Genomic DNA, 21192 nt, shown 5'->3' on the forward strand with positions numbered 1-21192 from the left:
TGTTGTCATTTTTATTATTTGCTCTCTAGGAACCTCCCCCCCACTAGTTAGTTTAAAGCCCTCTCTACAGCCCTAGTTATATGATCTGCCAGGACTCTAGTCCCAGCACTGGCCAAGTGAAGCCCATCCCAATGGAACAGCTCCCTCCTGCCCCAGTACTGGTGCCAGTGTCCCAGGAAGCAAAACCCATTTCTCCCACACCAGTCTTTGAGCCACACATTTAACGCTCTAATTTTATTTGTCCTAGCCAAATTTGCTCGTGGCTCAGGTAATAATCCAGAGATTATTACCCTTGAGGTTCTGTTTTTTAATTTGACCCCTAGCTGCTCATACTCCTTTAACAGAACCGGCTTCCTAGTCCTATCTATGTCGTTTGTACCAACATGGACCACGACAACTGGATCCACCCCCTCCCACTGCAAGTTTCTTTCCAGCCCAGAGGAGATGTCCTTAACCCTGGCACCGGGTAGGCAACACAGCCTTCAGGACTCTCGCTCTCGGCTGCAGAGAACTCTATCTATCCCCCTAATAATACTATCCCCTACCACTACAACATTTTTAGTTACTCCCCCCTCTTGAATGGCCCCCCGTTCCACGGTGCTGTGGCCAGGTTACTCATCCTCCCTGCAGTCCCTGCTCCCGTCCCCACAGGGAGTAAGAACCTCAAACCTGCTGGACAAGAGCAAGGGCTGCGGCTCCTCCAGCTCTACCTCCTGGATCCCCGTACCTGCCTCACTGGTAGTCACACCGTCCTGTATCTGACCATGGGCTACATCTGAATTAATTAACTTCATAGGTGTGATCACCTCCTGATACACAGAGTCCAGGTACTTCTCCCCCTCCCTGATGTGTCGCAGTGTCTGAAGCTCAGACTCCAGCTCATCAACACGGAGCTGGAGTTCCTGCAGCAGCAGACACTTGTCACAGATGTAATCACCGTGAGCCTCAATGGGGTTCATCGGCTCCCACATCTCGCAACAGTAACACATCACCTGCTCCATTCTATGTAATTAATTAAATGTTTTATTGTTAGTTATGGACACCCTCTGCCCGATTATAGATGCTAGTATCCCCTTTAATTAATTGGATTTAATTTAAATCAATCCCTCTAATTACACCAGTTAAATGGTTTACCAACAGTCACTCTGCCCAGAAAGGCCTTATTAACTACAACCCACAGAGTTAAAGTTTGAAAAGAGCACCTAACACCCCACTTACCCTAACTCACAGCACTCTTTGATGACTCGCACTAAGACTGGTCTTTTTATACTGTTTGCTTGTTTACAGCCAAATGAGTCACCCCTGCTGATTGGTTAGAAAACTGGTTTCCACCGCCTGCTGTGCCAATTTACTCCTACTGCAGTGTAACCTTGTTTTACTCTTCTTAAACCAACAGAATCCCAAATATTTAACTTTTCCCCTTTACTTAAACTGCTTAAGTAATCTTATCAAGAATGATTTAAAGAGAAATAACAATTAAAGAACTCACACACTTACCCAAACTCACAGCACTCTCTGCAGACTCGCACAGCTGACACCTACTCAGTAGCCAACAATTGCTCCGTTGTCCTCATCCCCTGTAATTGACTGATACCAAATTGAATCTGCTTCTCCCCTTTCCCACATTGCAACAGTGACTCCACTTCTAAAGTACTTCATCGGCTGTAAAGCTCTTTGAGACGTCTGGTGGTCGTGAAAAGCGCTCTAGAAATGCAAGTCCTTCCTTCTTTCAGGTGTCTGGCAAAGCTATTTGTCATTTGGTTCGAAGTATGGTTCTGTAATTCCAGTTGCCTCAGTATTTCTTCTAGCTATTAATAGCTGTGATTTTTCAGGTAAAAGCATTTAACTTATCCTTCAACACATCTAATCACTGTCTCCACACCCTCAACCAACATCACGAAAAGATCTGGTCATTATTTAATTGTTGTTTCTGAGTATTTGCTGTACGCAAATTGTCTGCCGTGTTTCCGACATTACAACAGTGACTACACTTCAAAAAGTACTTCGTTGGCTGTAAAACGTTTTGGGGCATCTGGTGGTTGTGAAAGACGCAATAGAAATGCACGTTCCTTCTTTGGTGGGCACTCCCCTGAAAGTTTATCCAATGAGTATCTGGATAATACACGGCAAGTTCAATTCCCCAGTCTCTGCAGGCTGCAGGGTTAGTTCATTCCATCCAGGATCGTGAAGCAGGGGCGGGCAGAGCTATAAATACCCTCAACACCACCCCCCCCCCACCCCACCACCCCGGGTTAGGGAAAGAAGATCAGACAGGGTTCCCGTCACATGTTCCTTATCATTTCTTTTCCGTGCACGGGCCCTTTAACTGGCTGCGCGGCCCATTCAGTTTTTCCCGCCAGTGTGGTTATTTCCATTGAAAAGCGGGTGAGCGGCCAGCGCCGGATCGCTGCGCAGTCGCGTAGCTTAGCGGGAATGTTGCTGATCCCCATCTCACAACACTGGGTGTGTGTGTGTGTGTGTGTGTGTGTGTGTATGGGTGCCATTAGGTGAGGATCACAGGAACAGGAGGAGGCCATTCAGCCCCTCGAGCCTGATTCCACCATTCAATGAGATCAGGGCCAATCTGCGACCTAACTCCTTGTGGGACATTGCTCTGTCTCCGTTGCCCACAGATAACCTCACACATGAATAATGCCCGATGTACGGGAGGACCTCGACTGTCTATCAGTCCATACTGCAGGGTGAAGCCAGCCGCTTCAGGAGGGGAAAATGGACAGGGAACTAAAGTGAACCCGGCTGTCTATGCCACAACTCCCGAGGCCCCGTCTACCCTCTCAGGCTCCTACCCTCTCATTGAAACTTATAAAATTCTAACAGGACTAGACAGACTAGATGCAGGAAGGATGTTCCCGATGGCGGGGGAGTCCAGAACCAGGGGTCACAGTCTAAAGGTAAGGGGTAAGCCATTTAGGACAGAGATGAGGAGGAATTTCTTCACCCAGAGAGTGGTGAACCTGTGGAATTCTCTACCACAGAAGGCAGTTGAGGCCAATTCATTAAATATATTCAAGAAGGAGTTAGATATATTTCTTAAGGCTAAAGGGATCAAGGGGTATGGGGAGAAAGCAGGGACAGGGTACTGAATTTGGATGATCAGCCATGATCTCATTGAATGGCGGAGCAGGCTCGAGGGGCCGAATGGCCTACTCCTGCTCCTATCTTCTATGTTTCTATGTGGGCATGAAAGGCAGGGGGAGTTCTCCCCGTGTGCTGGGCCAATATTTATCCCTCAACCAACATCTAAAAACAGGATTGTCTGGTCATTATCACGTTGCTGCTCGTGGAACCTTGCTGTGCGCAAGTTGGCTGCTGCGTTTCCCTAGCATGACAACAGTGACCACACTTGGGGGGGAAAAAATATTTCATTGGCTGTGAGGCGCTTTTGGGGACGTCCTGAGGTGCTGAAAGGCGCGATATAAATGCAAGTTCACTCTTGAATCATTCTGTGATTCTCTTCTTGTTTGGTGCTGGTGCGCAGGGCTGACTGGCGATCTCACTAGTCCAAGAGACAGTTTCAAAGTCCAACAAGTGAGCAGGCTCAAACTGCTGGGCACTGAGGATATTCGGGGAGATCGTGCAGGCGGTAGCAATCTGCGTGAAGCCCATTTCCCCTTGCCTTTCCTTCCTAAAATCCAGTCTGTTAAACCTTCTGCAAGTCCTGGTGCACACTCTGTGTGTGTGAGAGTGTGTGAGTGTGTCTCTCTCTCACTCCCAGATACCAGCGTCCTTTCGCTGCCAAGCATTTTAAACAGGCGTGTCTGCTCATTCTGGGAAAGGAAATTGCCTGAATATATATATATATTTTATATAAGCACTTGTGGGGGAAGAGAGAGAGAGAGAGAGAGCAATAAGTGAGATCGAGCCTTGGTCTGCAGGAACGTGTCCAGGACAATATGCTGCTGGTACTGTCGGAATTCAGTTAACAGAATCTTTGTGGAGGAGACAGAGAGAAATCATCGAGATTCCTTATGAAGGAGGCAAATGTGAGTAAACGTGCATGCACTGGGATCTCAGCCCGGCTCTGGGTTGGAGACATCGTCCTTTAAGTTGCTTAGTCACATTTGGAGGTTGTGCATCCCAAGGGGGGAGAGGGAGAGAGAGAGAGAGTGGGGGCATTTACAGGTTAGCATTCGGTGCCAGTCTCCTCCATTCCTCGTGTTGTGTGTCTGGCCGGTTGCAGGTCAGAGACTCCTCGGTGCTCAGAGGCTTTTTTTCATGTTTTCCTGAATACCGGGAGAAAATAAACGAACAAGTCAGGAACCAGAGAGCCACCCTCTGCGAGGTCCGTGCTAGGAGCAATGGGGAACCGGATGATATTGTACCTCCTTAAATAGAAGGTGCAGTGCTGCAGTCTCTCCGTAAAGTTAAGCATGAGTGCAGATTAAAAGCTATTCGTCTTCCTTAGGGTGTCCACGTTAGCAGCCGGTAACGTGGCAGAAGGTTTAACCTCAAAAGGGTTAATGCAACAGAACCTATTATTTCCCCCAAAGGGTCAGTTTGCATGTGGGCTGGTTTCGTTTAATAAAAAAATAAGCATTGGCACAGAACGTGGTTCAAAAAAAGTATTGGAAATCAACCCCAGCAGGATCTGATTCTGGAAGACACGGTTGATTCTGGTCTGATCCGCGTGTGCTGCAAAGCCATTGCTTGCAGGCAGATGTGTGTGGGAGCAGTGCAGAGTTTTGAGTTTTCATGATCAGGCCATTAGGAGCTATGATGTCAGATTAATCACAAGAACATTGCAATACTTGTTCAGTTCAGCCAAATCCCAACAACAGATAAGTTTGCATTTGTGTCTTCTTCTTAGGCAGTCCCTCGGAACCGAGGATGACTTGCTTCCACATTAAAAGTGAGTTCTCAGGTGACTGATGAGTCCAATGCGGGACCTACAGTCTCTGTCACAGGTGGGGCAGACGGTGGTTGAAGGGGCGGGTGGGTGGGGTGCTTGGGTTGACGTGCGCTCCTTGCGCTGCCTGCACTTAGTCATAGAGTCATACAGCACAGAAAGAGGCCCTTCGGCCCATCGCATCCGCGCCGGCCATCAAGCCCTGTCTAATCTAATCCCATTTTCCAGCATTTGGTCCGTAGCCCTGTATGCTATGGCGTTTCAAGTGCTCATCCAAATGCTTCTTGAATGTTGTGAGGGTTCCTGCCTCTACCACCCTTTCAGGCAGTGAGTTCCAGATTCCAACCACCCTCTGGGTGAAAAAGTTTTTCCTCAAATCCCCTCTAAACCTCCTGCCCCTTACCTTGAATCTATGCCCCCTTGTTATTGACCCCTCTACTAAGGGGAAAAGTTCCTTTCTATCCACCCTATCTATGCCCCTCATAATTTTGTATACCTCAATCAGGTCCCCCCTCAGCCTTCTCTGCTCCAAGGAAAACAGCCCCAGCCTGTCCAGTCTTTCATCATAGCTGAAGCGCTCCAGCCCAGGTAACAACCTGGTAAATCTCCTCTGCACCCTCTCCAATGCAATCACATCCTTCCTATAGTGTGGCGACCAGAACTGCACACAGTACTCCAGCTGTGGCCTTACCAGCGTTTTGTACAGCTCCATCATAACCGCCCTGCTCATATATTCTATGCCTCGGCAAATGAAGGCAAGTATCCCATATGCCTTTTTAACCACCTTATCCACCTGTTCTGCTGCCTTCAGGGATCTATGTACATGCACACCAAGGTCCCTCTGATCCTCTGTCTTTCCTAGGGTCTTACAATTCATTGTGTATTCCCTTGCCTTGTTAGTCCGTCCAAAATGCATCACCTCACACTTTTCAGGGTTAAATTCCATTTGCCACTGTTCTGCCCATCTGACCAACCCATCTATATCGTCCTGCAGACTGAGGCTTCCCGCCTCGCTATTTACCACCCCACCAATTTTCGTGTCATCTGCAAACTTACTGATCATACCTTTTACATTCACATCCAAATCATTAATGTAGACCACAAACAGCAAGGGACCCAGCACCGATCCCTGCGGTACCCCACTGGACACAGGCTTCCAGTCACAAAAACAACCTTCCACCATCACCCTCTGCCTTCTGCCACTAAGCCAGTTTTGGGTCCAATGTGCCAAGGCACCCTGGATCCCATGGGCTCTTACCTTCCTGACCAGTCTCCTATGCGGTACTTTATCAAAAGCCTTACTGAAATCCATGTAAACCACATCCACTGCACTACCCTCATCCACACACCTAGTCACCCCCTCGAAAAATTCAATCAAGTTGGTCAGACATGATCTTCCCTTGACAGAGCCTTGCTGGCTATCCCTAATTAATCCCTGCCGCTCCAAGTGGAGACCAATTCTGTCCCTCAGAATTTTTTCCAATAATTTCCCTACCACTGATGTTAGGCTCACTGGCCTGTAATTCCCTGGTTTATCCCTACTACCCTTCTTGAATAATGGTACTACGTTAGCTGTTCTCCAGTCCTCTGGCACATCCCCTGTGGCCAGAGAGGTTCTGAAAATTTGTGTCAGAGCCCCTGCAATCTCCTCCTTTGCCTCACATAGTAGCCTGGGATACATCTCGTCCGGGCCTGGGGATTTATCCACTTTTAAGCCTGCTAAAACCGCTAATACCTCCTCCCTCTTGATGCTAATATGTTCAAGTATATCACAGTCCCCCTGCCCGATTTCTATGTCCACATCGTCCTTCTCCATAGTGAACGCAGATGCAAAAAATTCATTTAAAACCCCACCTACATCCTCTGGCTCTACACACAGTTTGCCACTTTGGTCCCTAATGGGCCCTACTCTTTCCCTAGTTATCCTCTTGCCCTTAATATACTTATAAAACACCTTAGGATTTTCCTTTATTTTGCTCGCCAGTGTTATTTCATGGCCCCTCCTCGCTCTCCTAATTTCTTTTTTAAGTATGCCCCTGCACTTTTTATACTCCTCTAGGGCTTCCTCTGTCTTTAGTCCTTTGTATCTGCCAAAAGCCCCCTTTTTTTCCTAATCCATTCTTGTATATCCCTTGACATCCAAGGTTCCCTGGGCTTGTTGGTCCCACCCTTGACCTTTACGGGAACATGTTGCCATTTTACTCTCTCAATTACCTTTCTGAAAGACTCCCATTGCTCCGATGTGGATTTTCCTTCAAGTAGCTGATCCCAGTCCACATTGGCCAGATCCTGCCTTATCATATTAAAATCGGCCTTCTCCCAATTTAGAACCTTTATTTCCGGTCCATCCTTGTCCTTTTCCATGACTACCTTAAATCTCACCGAATTATGGTCACTGTCACCAAAGTGCTCACCTACTAACACGTCTACCACTTGCCCGGCCACATTCCCTAGAATTAGGTCCAGTACCACCTCCTCTCTTGTAGGACTTTCTACATGTTGGCTCAAAAAGCTCTCCTGGATGCACTTTAAGAATTCTGCACCCTCTAAGCCTTTCACACTCTGACTATCCCAGTTAATATTGGGGAAGTTGAAATCCCCCACTATAATTACCCTATTATTTGCACACTGCTCTGAGATTTGCCTACATATCTGTTCCTCTATCTCCCCCTGGCTGTTTGGGGGCCTATAGTACACTCCCAGCAAAGTGCTCGCCCCCTTTTTGTTTTTAAGTTCAACCCATATGGCCTCATTAGAGGAACCTGTTAATATATCATCCCTCCTTACAGCAGTAATTGTCTCCTTAATTAATATTGCGACACCCCCTCCTCTTTTACCCCCCCTCTGTCTCGCCTGAAGATTCTATACCCCGGAATATTGAGCTGCCAGTCTTGCCCCTCCCTCAACCATGTCTCCATGATAGCAACAATATCATACTCCCATGTGTTCATCAACAGCTTCAGTTCATCCACCTTATTCGTAAGACTCCTTGCATTAAAATAAATGCCATTTAGCCTTGCTCTACTCCCTTGTGCCGTTACATATTTGCTCTGCCTTCCAGTCTGACTTATTTTTTCCTCTATATTTGGCTGTACATCACCCCCTATTATAGCTCCACTCTGTATCCCATCCCCCTGCCAAGTTAGTTTAAACCCCCCCGAACAGTGCTAGCAAACCTCCCCGCAAGGATATTTGTCCCGTTCTGGTTCAGGTGCAACCCGTCCGACTTGTACAAGTCCCACCTTCCCCAGAAGCAGGCCCAGTGATCCAGGAAACTAAAGCCCTCCCTCCTGCACCAACTCTTTAGCCACGCATTCATCTGCTCTATCCTCCTATTCCTATACTCACTAGCACGTGGCACCGGGAGTAATCCAGAGATTACAACCTTTGAGGTCCTGCTCTTTAGTCTGCTACCTAGCTCCCTAAATTCTTGCTGCAGGACCTCACCTCTCTTCCTACCCATGTCATTGGTCCCAATGTGAACCACGACCTCTGACTGTTCACCCTCCCCCTTCAGAATGCCCTGCAGCCATTCAGTGACATCCTTGACCCTGGCACCAGGGAGGCAACAAACCATCCTGGAGTCACGTCTACGGCCACAGAAACGCCTATCTGTTCCCCTTACGATAGAATCCCCTACCACTATTGCTCTCCCACTCTTTTTCCTCCCTCCCTGAGCAGCAGAAGCACCCCTGGTGCCAGGAAGTTGGCTGCTGCTGCCTTCCTCTGGTAAGTCATCCCCCTCAACAGTATCCAAATCGTATACCTGTTTGAGAGGGGGATGTCCACAGGGGACCCCTGCACTACCTGCCTGCTTCTACTGCTCCGCCTGATGGTCACCCATTTCCCTTCTGCCTGTGCAGCCCTTACCTGCGGTGTGACCAACTCACTAAACGTGTTACTCACGACCCTCTCAGCATCGTGAATGCTCCAAAACTCATCCATCCGCAGCTCCAGCGCCGCAATGCGGTCTACTAGTAGCTACAGCTGGATACATTTCTGGCACACATGGTCGTCAGGGACACAGGCAGCGTCCCTGAATTCCCACATAGAGCAAGAGGAGCATAACATGGGGCTGGCTGTCCTGACATGACTTACCCTTTAATTAATTTAAATTAATTCAATACCACTTGTTCCCGGCGAAGAGACTCGAGGTGTTCGGCACCTTCCTGGATGCTTCTCCTCCACTTTGTGCGGTCTTGGGCCAGGGATTCCCAGGTGTCGGGCATTTATGTAGCGCCTTGAACATAGCAAAACATGCCAAGGTGCTTTGCAGGAGCGTTATCAGCCAAAAAATTGACACCGAGCCAAAGAAGGAGACATTAGGACAGGTGGCCCCTAACGCTGGGTCAAAGAGGCGGGTTTCAAGGAGCTTCTTAAGGGAGGAGAGAGAGGCGGAGAGGTTTAGGGCGGGAATTCCAGAGTTTGGCCCCAGGCAGCTGAAGGCATGGCCGCCAATGGAGGAGTGATGAAAATCGGGGATGCGCAAGAGGCCAGAATTGAAGGAACGTTGAGTTCTCGGAGATAACAACAGAAAACGCTGGAAAAACTCAGCAGGCCAGGGCAGCATCCGTGGAGAGAGAAACAGAGTCAATGTTTCAGGTCGATGACGAAAGGTCCCAGACCTGAAACGTTGGCTCTGTTTCTCTCTCCATGGATGCTGTCTGACCAGCTGAGTTTTTCCTGCGTTTTCTGTTGTTATTTCGGATTTCCAGCATCCGCAGTATTTTGCTATCGTATTTGAGTTCTCGGAGGGCTGGAGGACTGGAGGAGGTTACAGAGGTAGGGAGGGGGTTGAGGCCGTGGAGGGATTTGAAACACGAGGATGATCATTTTAAAATCGAGGCGTTGCTGAACCGGGATCCAGTGTAGGTCAGCGGGCACAGAGGGTGATGAGTGAACGGGGACTTGGTGCGAGTTAGGACACGGGGCAGCAGATATTACAAGATACTCTCTCTTCTCTCTTAGGCAGTCCCTCGGAACCGAGGATGACTTGCTTCCACATTAAAAATGAGCTCTCAGGTGACTGATGAGTCCAATGCGGGACCTACAGTCTCTGTCACAGGTGGGGCAGACGGTGGTTGAAGGGGCGGGTGGGTGGGGTGCTTGGGTTGACGTACGCTCCTTCCGCTGCTTGCGCTTGGCTTCCGCTTGCTCCCGGCGAAGAAACTTGAGGTGTTCGGCGCCTTCCCGGATGCTTCTCCTCCACTTTGTACGGTCTTGGGCCAGGGATTCCCAGGTGCCTACAATATACTAGCTGATATCACATGACATTGTTCATGGGTCGCACAGGTAGTGGTGCGGGGGGGTGGGAGATGGCATGTGTGACGTTTAGCTGCCAACTTGGCCTGTCCCTTTAAGACAACTGCTCTAAATAGGACCAGCCAAGTAATTGTAGCTATTTGTAAGCTGCTGAGGTCAATTACCACTTGTAAATTTCAAGCTGCATACCAATAACTGTCTTTCTTTCACACGTACATATGAAAGGCTGTTTTTGCTGTTGTAGCGCTGTGGTGTGTGGCTTCTGAACATTCCAAGGCGGATGCATTCACACAAACTGATCACGGTGAGCAATTGGTGAAATGGGGAGCGGCAGCTCAATCATTCCTGCTGACGGTTCTGCCCGTGCAGCGCAGTTTTCTTGACTTACAATCCGAATGGAAAAATTCACTGAAGCATTCCTGGTCTGGCAAAGCAGCTAAGTGGTTTGACCCGAAGCATTGCTTTGTTACTGGATAAAAAATCAGACGCCTTCTACATTGTTTTGCCTGGGGCGGTAGGGCTGCCCTGACTGATAAGGGATCCTGTGCAGTGGCAACCAGTCTGTAACAAGCAGGGGAATTACAAAAAAAACACCAGGGCAAGGAGCTCCTCCGCCTCGTTATCACTTGACTTGCAAAGCTGGGCAAGCTGACTTGCAATTCGGGGGGACGGAGGTCTAGAGCCCCTCTTCCTTTAATCATTGCTGTTCAGCGTGTGTATTCGGAGTGACGCTCCTCAGAGATAGCATGAGAAATCTCTCCTGGCCGGCCCCCCACCTTCCAGCCTCCCTAAACTTGAGTTCATCCAAAACTCGGCTGCCCGTCTCCTAACTCGCACCGAGTCCCGTTCGCCCATCACCCCCTGTGCTCGCTCCCGGTCCGACAACGCCTCGATTTTAAAATTCTCTCCCTCATCTTCAAACCCCTCCATCGCCTCGCCCCCTCCCCATCACTGAAACCTCCTCCAGCCCTACAACCCTCCGTGATCTCTGCGCTCCTCCAATTCTGGCCGCTTGCACATCCCCGATTTTCATCGCTGCACCATTGGCGGCCGTGCCTTCAGCTGCCTAGGCCCTAAGCTCTGGAATTCCCTCGCTAAACTTCTCCCTAAACCTCTCCGGCTTTCTCTCTTTCTCCCCTCCTTTAAGACGCTCCTTAAAACCTACCTCTTTGACCAAGTGATATACCTATCAATTCATCCAATGAAAAGCGATGAGTTAAGATAGTAACTATAGGTTTTTATTGGCTAAATAACAGAGCCCACCCTCGTGGGTGATCGGGTCCAACAAGGAGGAATACCAGCCAGTCGACCACCTTTATACCTGGGCAAGCAGGCGGAGCCATGGGCGGAGTCAGCTGTGGTCAGCCCAGGTATAACAGCGTGACAAGAGGTGACCTTGTGTAGTGATACAACAGTGTAAACAGTGATAACCATAGTGTAACGATATAAACAGTGATAACCATAGTGTAACGATAGTGAACGATAAAAGTGGTTTACCACACCAAGCTTTTGGCCACCTGTCCTAACAGCTCCTTATGTGGCTCGGTGTCAAGTTTTGTTTGATATTCGCTCCTATAGAAACATTGAAAAATAGGAGCAGGAGTCGGCCATTCGGCCCTTCGAGCCTGCTCCGCCATTCAATATGATCATGGCTGATCCTCTATCTCAACACCATATTCCCGCTCCCTCCCCATACCTCTTGGTGCCTTTTGTGTCTAGAAATCTAGCTATCTCCTTCTTAAATATATTCAGTGACTTGGCCTCCACAGCCTTCTGTGGTAGAGAATTCCGTAGGTTCACCACCCTCTGAGTGAAGAAATTTCTCCTCATCTCAGTCCTAAATGTCCTACTCCGTATCCTGAGACTGTGACCCCCCTCGTTCTAGACACCCCCAGCCAGGGGAAACATCCTCCCTGCATCCAGTCTGTCTAGCCCTGTCGGAATTTTATACGTTTCAATGAGATCCCCTTTCATTCTTCTAAACTCTAGCGAAGCACCTTGGGACGTTTTACTACGTTATAGGCGCTATATAAGTACAAGTTGTTTTTGTTGTTGTTCTCATCAGTACTGAATGGCATATTTACTGTTTACAAGGCATTTATTGCCTCTACCTCTTGGGAACTTTTTATCTGTGATAGAGCACGCTGCTTAATAGTGAAAATGGGGAAAGATAAGGATGGTAAGATTGAGCTGCTCCGACGCACACTAGGAATGTAAAGTTAAAAGCTTTGACAAGCGACATAGAACCTGGAAGCAGTGCCGAGAAGGGTACATGATTGATCACTGTTATTAGTGAACTGAGGCAGGGCTTGAGCAAAGGGTACAGTAGCTTAGTGATTATGTCACCGGACTAGAAAGCCAGAAGCCATGACTAATCATCCAGAGAATGTGAGTTCATGACTCACCATGGGAGTTAAAAAAAAATTGAAAGTGAAAAGGTGGTATCAGGAAAACTGTTGGAAACCCGACCAGTTCACTTTGGGGAAGGATCGGTTGTCCTTACCCGGGTCTGGGCCTATAGGTGACTCCAGTCCCACGCCAACGTGGTTGACTCTTAACTGCCGTCTGAAGTGGCCAGGCAAACCACTCATGTGTTTCACCACCTTCTCAGGGTAACGAGAGATGGGCAATAAATTCCAGCAACGCCCACATTCCAAGAATGAAAAAAAACACTTGGAAGGAGGTGAATGAAAAGGGATCTTTTCCAAGTACATAATTAAGTGGAACAGAAACGGTTAATGCTGAGAGCTATTTGAAATCGTACTCAAGATTCGCTAACCTAAAATGGTGCTCAGGATTAATCCTTGACTTCAAGGCCCCTCCTTCAAATCAAATTGCTTACCTTCTCCTACCCCAGCCAGTTTCCTGGTACAGAACCACCTTCATCCCTATCAGTCACAGGGCTGCAAAGTCAAGCATGCATGGCACACAATTGGTTTAGTCATTCGCCACCAGTTTTGACTTGACGCTGCTGAGTATTGCTGTGCTTTGCTCTCTCACTCAAATCCTACCGCTCCAGGATCATGGTGGACAGCAAGGCCAACCCATCACCCCAGTCCCCACTGTCCTATCTTGGGCCCCCCAACACATAGAAGCAGAGAAGATAGGAGCAGGAGTAGGCCATTCGGCCCCTCGAGCCTGCTCCGCCATTCAATGAGATCATGGCTGATCATCCAAATTCAGTACCCTGTCCCTGCCTTCTCCCCATATCCCTTGATCCCTTTAGCCTTAAGAAATATATCTAACTCTTTCTTGAATATATTTAATGAATTGGCCTCAACTGCCTTGTGTGGTAGAGAATTCCACAGGTTCACCACTCTCTGGGTGAAGAAATTCCTCCTCATCTCAGTCCTAAATGGCTTACCCCTTATCCTTAGACTATGACCCCTGGTTCTGGACTCCCCGGCCATCAGAAACATCCTTCCTGCATCTAGTCTGTCCAGACCTGACAGAATTTTATAGGTTTCGATGAGATCCCCTCTCAATCTTCTAAACTCCAGTGAGTATAAGCCCAATTGACACAATCTCTCCTCGTACGTCATTCCTGCCATCCCAGGTATCAGCCTGGTGAATCTTCGCTGCACTCCTTCCATGGCAAGAACATCCTTCCTCAGGTAAGGTGACCAAAACTGCACACAATACTCAAGGTGTGGTCTCACCAAGGCCCTGTACAACTGCAGCAAGACATCCTTGTTCTTGTACTCGAACCCTCTTGCTACGAAGGCCAACATACCATTTGCCTTCTTAACCGCCTGCTGCACCTGCATGCTTACCTTCAGCGACTGGTGCACAAGAACACCTAGGTCAATTAGAAATTCTGGTCTTTGTTTTCAGCAAATTCCTCCATGGTCTCATCCCATCCTATCTCTGCAGCCTCCTCCAGCCTTCTATCCCTCACCACACACCTTTGGTCCACTGATTCTGGCCTTTTGTCAGCTGTGGCTCAGTGGGCAGCACCCTCGCCTCTGAGTCAGAAGGTTGTGGGTTCAGGTCCCACTCCAGAGACTTGGGCATAAAAATCTAGACTGACACTCCAGTGCAAGTACTGAGGGAGTGCTGCACTGTCGGAGGTGCCGTCTTTCGGATGAGACGTTAAACCGAGGCCCTGTCTGCTCTCTCAGGTGGACGTAAAAGATCCCATGGCCACTATTTTGAAGCAGAGCAGGGGAGTTCTCCCCGGTGTCCTGGGGCCAATATTTATCCCTCAACCAACATCACTAAAACAGATTATCTGGTCATTATCTCATTGCTGTTTGTGGGAGCTTGCTGTGTGCAAATTGGCTGCCGTGTTTCCTACATTACAATAATGACTACACTTTGAAAGGTACTCCATTGGCTGTAAAGCGCTTTGGGAAGTCTGGTTGTCGTGAAAGGCGCTATAGAAATGCAAGTCTTTTTATTCAACTCCCCCCCCCTCCCTAACACCATCATTGGTAGCAAAGCCTACAGCTACCTCAACCTACCCTCTGAAGTTCCCTCCCTAAACCCCTCCAACACCACACTTCTCCCTCCACCTGTTAAAAAAAAACTTCTCAAAAATCCATCTTTTCGTCCAAAGTTATGTCATCCAGCTAACTCTCTCATCGTCCTTGTCATCCATTTCCTCATCACTTTTATCTCAAATTTGTTTCACACAAGGGGTAGTGGAAATCTGGAACTCCCATCCCCAGAAAATGCTGTGGCTGCTAACATCCCCACCAACACCTGGGAATCCCTGGCCCAAGACCACGCAAAGTGGAGGAGAAGCATCCGGGAAGGCGCCGAACACCTCGAGTCTCTTCGCCGGGAGCAAGCGGAAGCCAAGCGCAAACAGCGCAAGGAGCGCACGTCAACCCAAGCACCCCACCCACCCGCCCCTTCAACCACCGTCTGCCCCACCTGTGACAGAGACTGTAGGTCCCGCATTGGACTCATCAGTCACCTGAGAACTCATTTTTAATGTGGAAGCAAGTCATCCTCGGTTCCGAGGGACGGCCTAAGAGAAAGAAGAGAGAGAGCTAGGTCGATTGAAATTGTAAAAAATTACTCAGCAAGTTGTTGCGATCTGGATTGCACCGCCTGAAAGGGTGGACGGGAGGCTGTCTGCTAATTGTACCATTTACGATATAATAGGAGGGCTTTTTTGATAGAGTAAATAAGGAAAAACTGTTTCCAGTGGCAGGAGGGTCGGTGACCAGAGGATTGGCAAAGGTGATTGGCTGAAGAGCCAGAGGGGAGATGAGGAGAATTTTTTTAATGCAGCGAGTTGTTAGGATCTGCCACGCGCTGCCTGAAAGGACGGTTGGAAGCAGATTCAATAGTAACTTTCTTCAAAGAAGTTGGATATATATTTGAAAAAGAAAAATTTGCAGGGGTTATGGGGAAAGAGCAGGGGAGTGGGACTAATTAGATTGCATAGATTTACAGCACGGAAACATGGATTGCTCTTTCAAAGATCCAGCACAGAGCAGGGTGGGACGAATGGCCTCCTTCTGTAAGATTGTACGATGCCATGATTTCACACATAAACTTCAAACTTAAGCGTAAATAGCATAGAATTTTTTTTAAATGGTGTGATTCAGCAATTGTGGTCAGGAGCACAGTGGTATCATTAGTGATCTCAGGAAATTCCTTCTGCGGTTCCTCCCGTGGTGACCTTACGATGACAAGCTGGAGTGGAAAAGCTTGCAGAAATGGCAGGGAGCCAGCAGTGTTACTGGTAGTGCAGCACAGGCTGACATGTTCCTCCATTATTTGTTCATCGGCACTTGCATTTATAGAGGTACGAGGATTAAATGAGATGGAAGTGTTGTAAAATGTTGGTGGTGGGTGTAGTGTATGTAACGTTCCACCTTTAAGAGAACTATTTTAAGGGTTGCACTACTTTATCTTGGCTGCTGTATACTGTAATACCGGTGGTGACCACACCGGTATATAAGTGCTGTGTAAGGATTTATTGGGCAGTTCCGCCCTGACCTTCAACCAGTAAAGTCCTGTTAAAGTTTACTCTTGTGGTCTGTGTAGTAATTCGCAATATAACACACAGACTTAACAGTGGCGACGAAAACGATCTTACCCTGCGGCAGAGACTATCCAAGGCAGTTTAACGGGCGTCGAGAGGAGGCATCCGCCCTCGTCATTCTGCTGAGAGAAGACTCGGGTCTGCAGAGCAAAGGAAGAATTCTAACACGAAGCCTTCCATCAGCAACAGGCAGGATCATCCCTTCTATCACGGTGGTGGGTAAGCCGATCAGCGACGAACAGCGAGTCGGTCACGTTGACTGTGAAGTGGGGGAGGGAAAAACGGAGGATATAAGGGCGGAGAACTCGACCACGGCCGGGGGAAAAGAGCCGGACAGAAGTCAGGGCCAGAGGCGCTGAGACTGGGCAGCGTAAGGCACGGAAGCCGCGGTGCATGCAAACGCAGCCGGTGTGAGAGACCGGGCTGCAAGCGGGCTGGGAGCCGCAGCAGCGTCGAGAGCAAGCTCGACCACGACCGGTAAAAAAAAAAAAAGAGGCCGGGCAGCTACCGAGGCCGCGAGGCGCAGCGACCGAGAACCGCTTGCGCGGGAGAAAATAAAACAAAAACCGCGGAGAACTCAGCCGCAGCCGGGGGGGAAAGGACCGGACTGCAAGAGGGGCTGGGAGGCGCGATTGAAAACCGCTGGGGAGGGCGAACGCAGCAATACGGCAATCGCCGTTACAGCCAGCGGGAGAGACAGAGCCCGAGCGAGCGGGAGAGACAGAGCCGAGCGAGTGAACGAGACCGAGCGAGGGAGAACGAGACCGAGCGAGCGAGGGAGACCGTGCGAGCGCGGGAAACCGCCATTTTCAGAGGCGGGGAAGAAGACAAGCACGGGAAACCGCCATTTTCGGAGGCGGGGAAGAAGACAAGCGCGGGAAACCGCCATTTTTGAAAAAAAAAGAAAGTTAAAGAAAAATTTCGTTGTTGTTTCTCAAAAAGATTGCGAAGATGCCTAAGCGTGGTAACATCAACGATTTCGATCCCGATGTTGAAGATTGGGCCATGTATGTAGAACGCATAGAGATATATTGTAAGGCAAATAAAATATCAAATGAAGATAAAGCACTAACCTTACTAAACTCAATGGGTGCGAAGACATACGGGCTATTGAAGCATCTTCTATCACCAGCTAAACCGGCGGATCAGACTTTCGCTAATATTGTTGCTGTCCTGAAGGATCATTTGAACCCCACACCGCTGATGTTAGCGGAACGATTTAAATTTTATGCGAGAACGCAACTGAAAGAGGAAAGCAACGCGGAGTACTTGGTTGAACTGCGTAGGCTAGCGAAATACTGTCAGTTTGGGGAAAATCTGACAGAGGCACTGAGAGACAAGTTCGTGTGTGGGTTGTCGAAGGAAGGAACACAAAAGCGACTGCTCGAAGAGAATGATCTTACACTTGATAAGGCTGTCACTATTGCAACATCGCACGAAGCCGCAGCGAGAGGCACTGCGGAAATGCAGCTGAAGGCAGCGGTACTCAGTGTAGATCAAATGGCTTCGGGTACAACGAAATGTTATCGTTGTGGGAAGACAACACACGATCAGAACCAATGCTGGTTTAAAAACCAGGAATGTAGAAAATGTGGCAAGCTTGGTCACATAGCTAAAGTATGCCGGTCAGGAAAGAAGACCAGCAACAAAAAGTCACCGCAGAAAAAGTACAGAAAGGTACATAAGGTGGCTGTGAAGAGTTCGGATGAACAGAATTCGGATTCAGACTCCAACAGCAAGGAACTGGGTAGTCTGAGGATTCACAATGTGAGTAAGGAAACTGACCGACAAACTATCTGGGTCACACTGCAGATTGCAGAAGTCCAAGTGAAGATGGAATTGGACACCGGATCGGCGTTGACGGTCATGAATAAGCAAGATTACAAAAAGTTATTCAAACATATTCCCCTGCGGGATACGAAGATAGTATTGCAGACATACACGGGGCAAAAAGTATACCCCATCGGAAAGATAAAAGTCAAGGTGATACACAAGGGCAAAGAACACCAAGGAATGGACTTATATGTACTACCTGAGGGAGGTCCACCACTTCTGGGACGGGAGTGGATCAGGAAAATAAATATGGACTGGCACTCCCTAAACGCAATAACGGTAGATCCCGGAAAGAAAGATGTCAAACCTGAACGATTGTCCAGAATATTGGATGAGGCTAAAGACATATTCCAACAGGGACTGGGAACACTGAGAGGAATTAAGGCAAAAATCAAGATTGCAGAACATGCAAACCCAAAATTTTTCAAAGCCAGACCGGTACCTTATGCGATACGACCTGCTGTGGAGGCTGAACTGGAAGGGCTTGAACGTTCAGGGGTACTGTCTAAGGTGGACTGGAGTGAGTGGGCCACGCCCATTGTTCCCGTCATGAAGCATTCATCGAGTAACAAGCCAGTGGAATCGGGGAAGGTCCGCATCTGTGGAGACTTCAAGATCACAGTTAATCCGGTGCTTCACACGGTGCAATATCCGCTTCCACGGATTGAGGATATCTTTGCTTCATTGTCTGGCGGGAAACACTTCACCAAGATAGACCTGGTGCAAGCGTACTTACAGATGGAAGTTGAGGAAGAGTCGCGCCAGTATCTCACAATCAACACGCACAGAGGCTTGTATCGATATAATAGACTGGTTTTTGGAGTGGCTTCGGCTCCAGCAATTTGGCAGAGGGCCATGGAGCAGGTCTTACAGGGAATTCCAAGCACTCAGTGTTACTTGGACGATATCCTGATTACAGGAGAGGACGAGGAGGAACACCTCGCAAATTTGAAACTGGTGCTCACCAGGTTGAAGGAATATGGCCTTCGAGTTAATCGCCAGAAATGTGAGTTCTTTCAGAAATGGATCTCGTACTGTGGTCATGTCATTGACCAGGAGGGGCTGCACAAGTCACCTGACAAGATCGAAGCTGTTGTGAAGGCCCCCGCTCCGGAAAATGTATCCCAGTTGAGGTCGTTCCTAGGGTTGATTAACTATTAGCATAAGTTTCTGCCAAATCTATCCACGGTGCTGCACCCGCTGAATGCTCTGTTGCGGAAAGAAGTACCATGGAAGTGGAGCGAGGACTGTAAGAAGGCCTTTCGCAAAAGCAAGGCATTGATCACCTCAGAGGAAGTGTTGGCTCACTTCAACCCAACGCTACCTATTCGTCTAGCTTATGATGCTTCCCCTTATGGTATTGGAGCAGTACTCTCACACAAGTTGCCAAATGGCTCGGAAAGGCCAGTCGCATTTGCATCCAGATCATTGACCTCCGCTGAGCGCAACTATGCTCAGGTAGATAGGGAGGCTCTCAGCCTTGTGTGGGGAGTAAAGAAATTCAATCATTACCTGCAGGGCAAGAAGTTTACACTGCTGACAGACCACCAGCCGTTGGTATCCATATTCAACCCTAAAAAGGGCGTTTCCATTATGACAGCGCAAAGGCTACAGAGGTGGTCCATTTTCCTAGGGGCACACCAATATGACATCGAATACAAAGGATCAAAACAGCATGGGAATGCTGACGGTTTATCGCGCCTACCATTGCCAACGGTAGAAGAGGCACCTACAGTGGACCCAGTGGAGATGTTCCACTCAACCATAGTGGAATGTCTACCGGTAACAAATTCTACGATCGAAAAGGAAACAAGAAATGACCCGACTCTCTCACAAGTCTACGATTTAACGGTGAAGGGATGGCCAGCAAATGGCAAACCAATGTTGCCAGCATTTTCGCAAAGAAGAGAACAGCTGTCAGTGTGCCGAGGAACTTTGATGTGTGGATCCAGAGTGGTGATTCCACCCAAACTCCTGCATAAAGTGCTAAAGGAGCTTCACGAGGGGCATCTGGGTGGAGTGAAAATGAAGAACCTAGCCAGAGCGTTTGTGTGGTGGCCAGGTATCGATGGAGACATCGAAGAAATGACCAAGAGCTGTCTAGGATGCCAGAAGGTCCAAAACGCCCCACCACAAGCTCCTCTGCATCCATGGGAGTGGCCCTCATCTCCATGGCAAAGGGTACATATCGACTTTGCTGGTCCATTTATGGACTCAATGTTCTTAATCGCGGTGGATGCACACTCCAAGTGGCCGGAGGTAATAAAGATGTCCTCCACCACCACGGAAAAAACCATCACAGTATTAAGGACCATATTTGCCAGGAATGGGCTGCCGGAATAGATCTGTTCTGATAATGGACCGCAATTTGTGTCCGAAGAATTCAGGAAGTTCTTAAAAAACAATGGGGTTAAGCACTACACGTCTGCCCCATACCATCCCGCCACCAATGGATTAGCTGAAAGGTTTGTCCAGACCTTCAAGAAGGCCATAAAGGCCATGGGTAATGAAGACATAAATCTACAACATAAGGTAGATAACTTCTTGTTGGCGTACAGGAATGCAACACATGCGGTCACAAACCAAACTCCCGCCATGATGTTTTTCAATAGAAGACTAAGATGCCGGCTGGATTTGATCAAGCCAAACATCAGAAGGGACGTAGAGAACCGGCAATTTCAAGGCATGAATGAAAGGCCAACTAGAACCTTCCAGATAGGTCAACAAGTTTTGGCCCGGGACTACCGTACCGAGAAATGGCAGCCTGGAACTATTTGTAAACGACTAGGACCGCTGATGTATACCGTGGACATTGGTGAAAGCATAATAAGGCGCCATGTTGACCAGATCATAGAGTCATCCGAAAAGGGCCAACCTACTCCACAACTCTATACGCCTAATGTTGAAGCAGAGATACCCATAGTATCTACCTCCGATCCGGTAATACTGGAATCAGATGAACCTGACACTGGCATTCAAGCCAAATCGACCTTGCCAGAAGAACCTACTACACCACCGAAAACTACTACACCACCGAGGCGTTATCCGGACCGAGTCAGGAAGCCTCCAGAGAGACTGAATCTGTGAACTGTTTTTACATGAAGTTGTGTATATATGTTATGATGTTATGTTTAATGGGAATATATACTGTTAACCTAAAAAGGGAGGATTGTAGTGTATGTAACGTTCCACCTTTAAGAGAACTATTTTAAGGGTTGCACTACTTTAT

General features: G+C 48.4%; 1 protein-coding gene across 2 annotated transcripts in view; it reads left to right on the forward strand.

The window, feature by feature from the left end:
- The first annotated feature begins 3521 nt into the window (after nucleotides 1-3521).
- kitlga (kit ligand a) overlaps nucleotides 3522-21192 on the forward strand; it is a 168733-nt gene continuing 151062 nt past the window's right edge. For both annotated transcript variants that reach the window (XM_086009496.1, XM_086009495.1), the window contains exon 1: nucleotides 3522-4004. In XM_086009496.1, coding sequence (XP_085865622.1) covers nucleotides 3990-4004 — 15 coding nt within the window. In that variant the 5' untranslated portion in view covers nucleotides 3522-3989. The remainder of the gene's footprint in view (nucleotides 4005-21192) is intronic.

This window comes from Somniosus microcephalus, chromosome 16 (genome assembly GCF_052327205.1).
Source record: "Somniosus microcephalus isolate GS21.2 chromosome 16, FLI_Smic_1.0, whole genome shotgun sequence".
NCBI classification, from domain to species: Eukaryota; Metazoa; Chordata; class Chondrichthyes; order Squaliformes; family Somniosidae; genus Somniosus; species Somniosus microcephalus.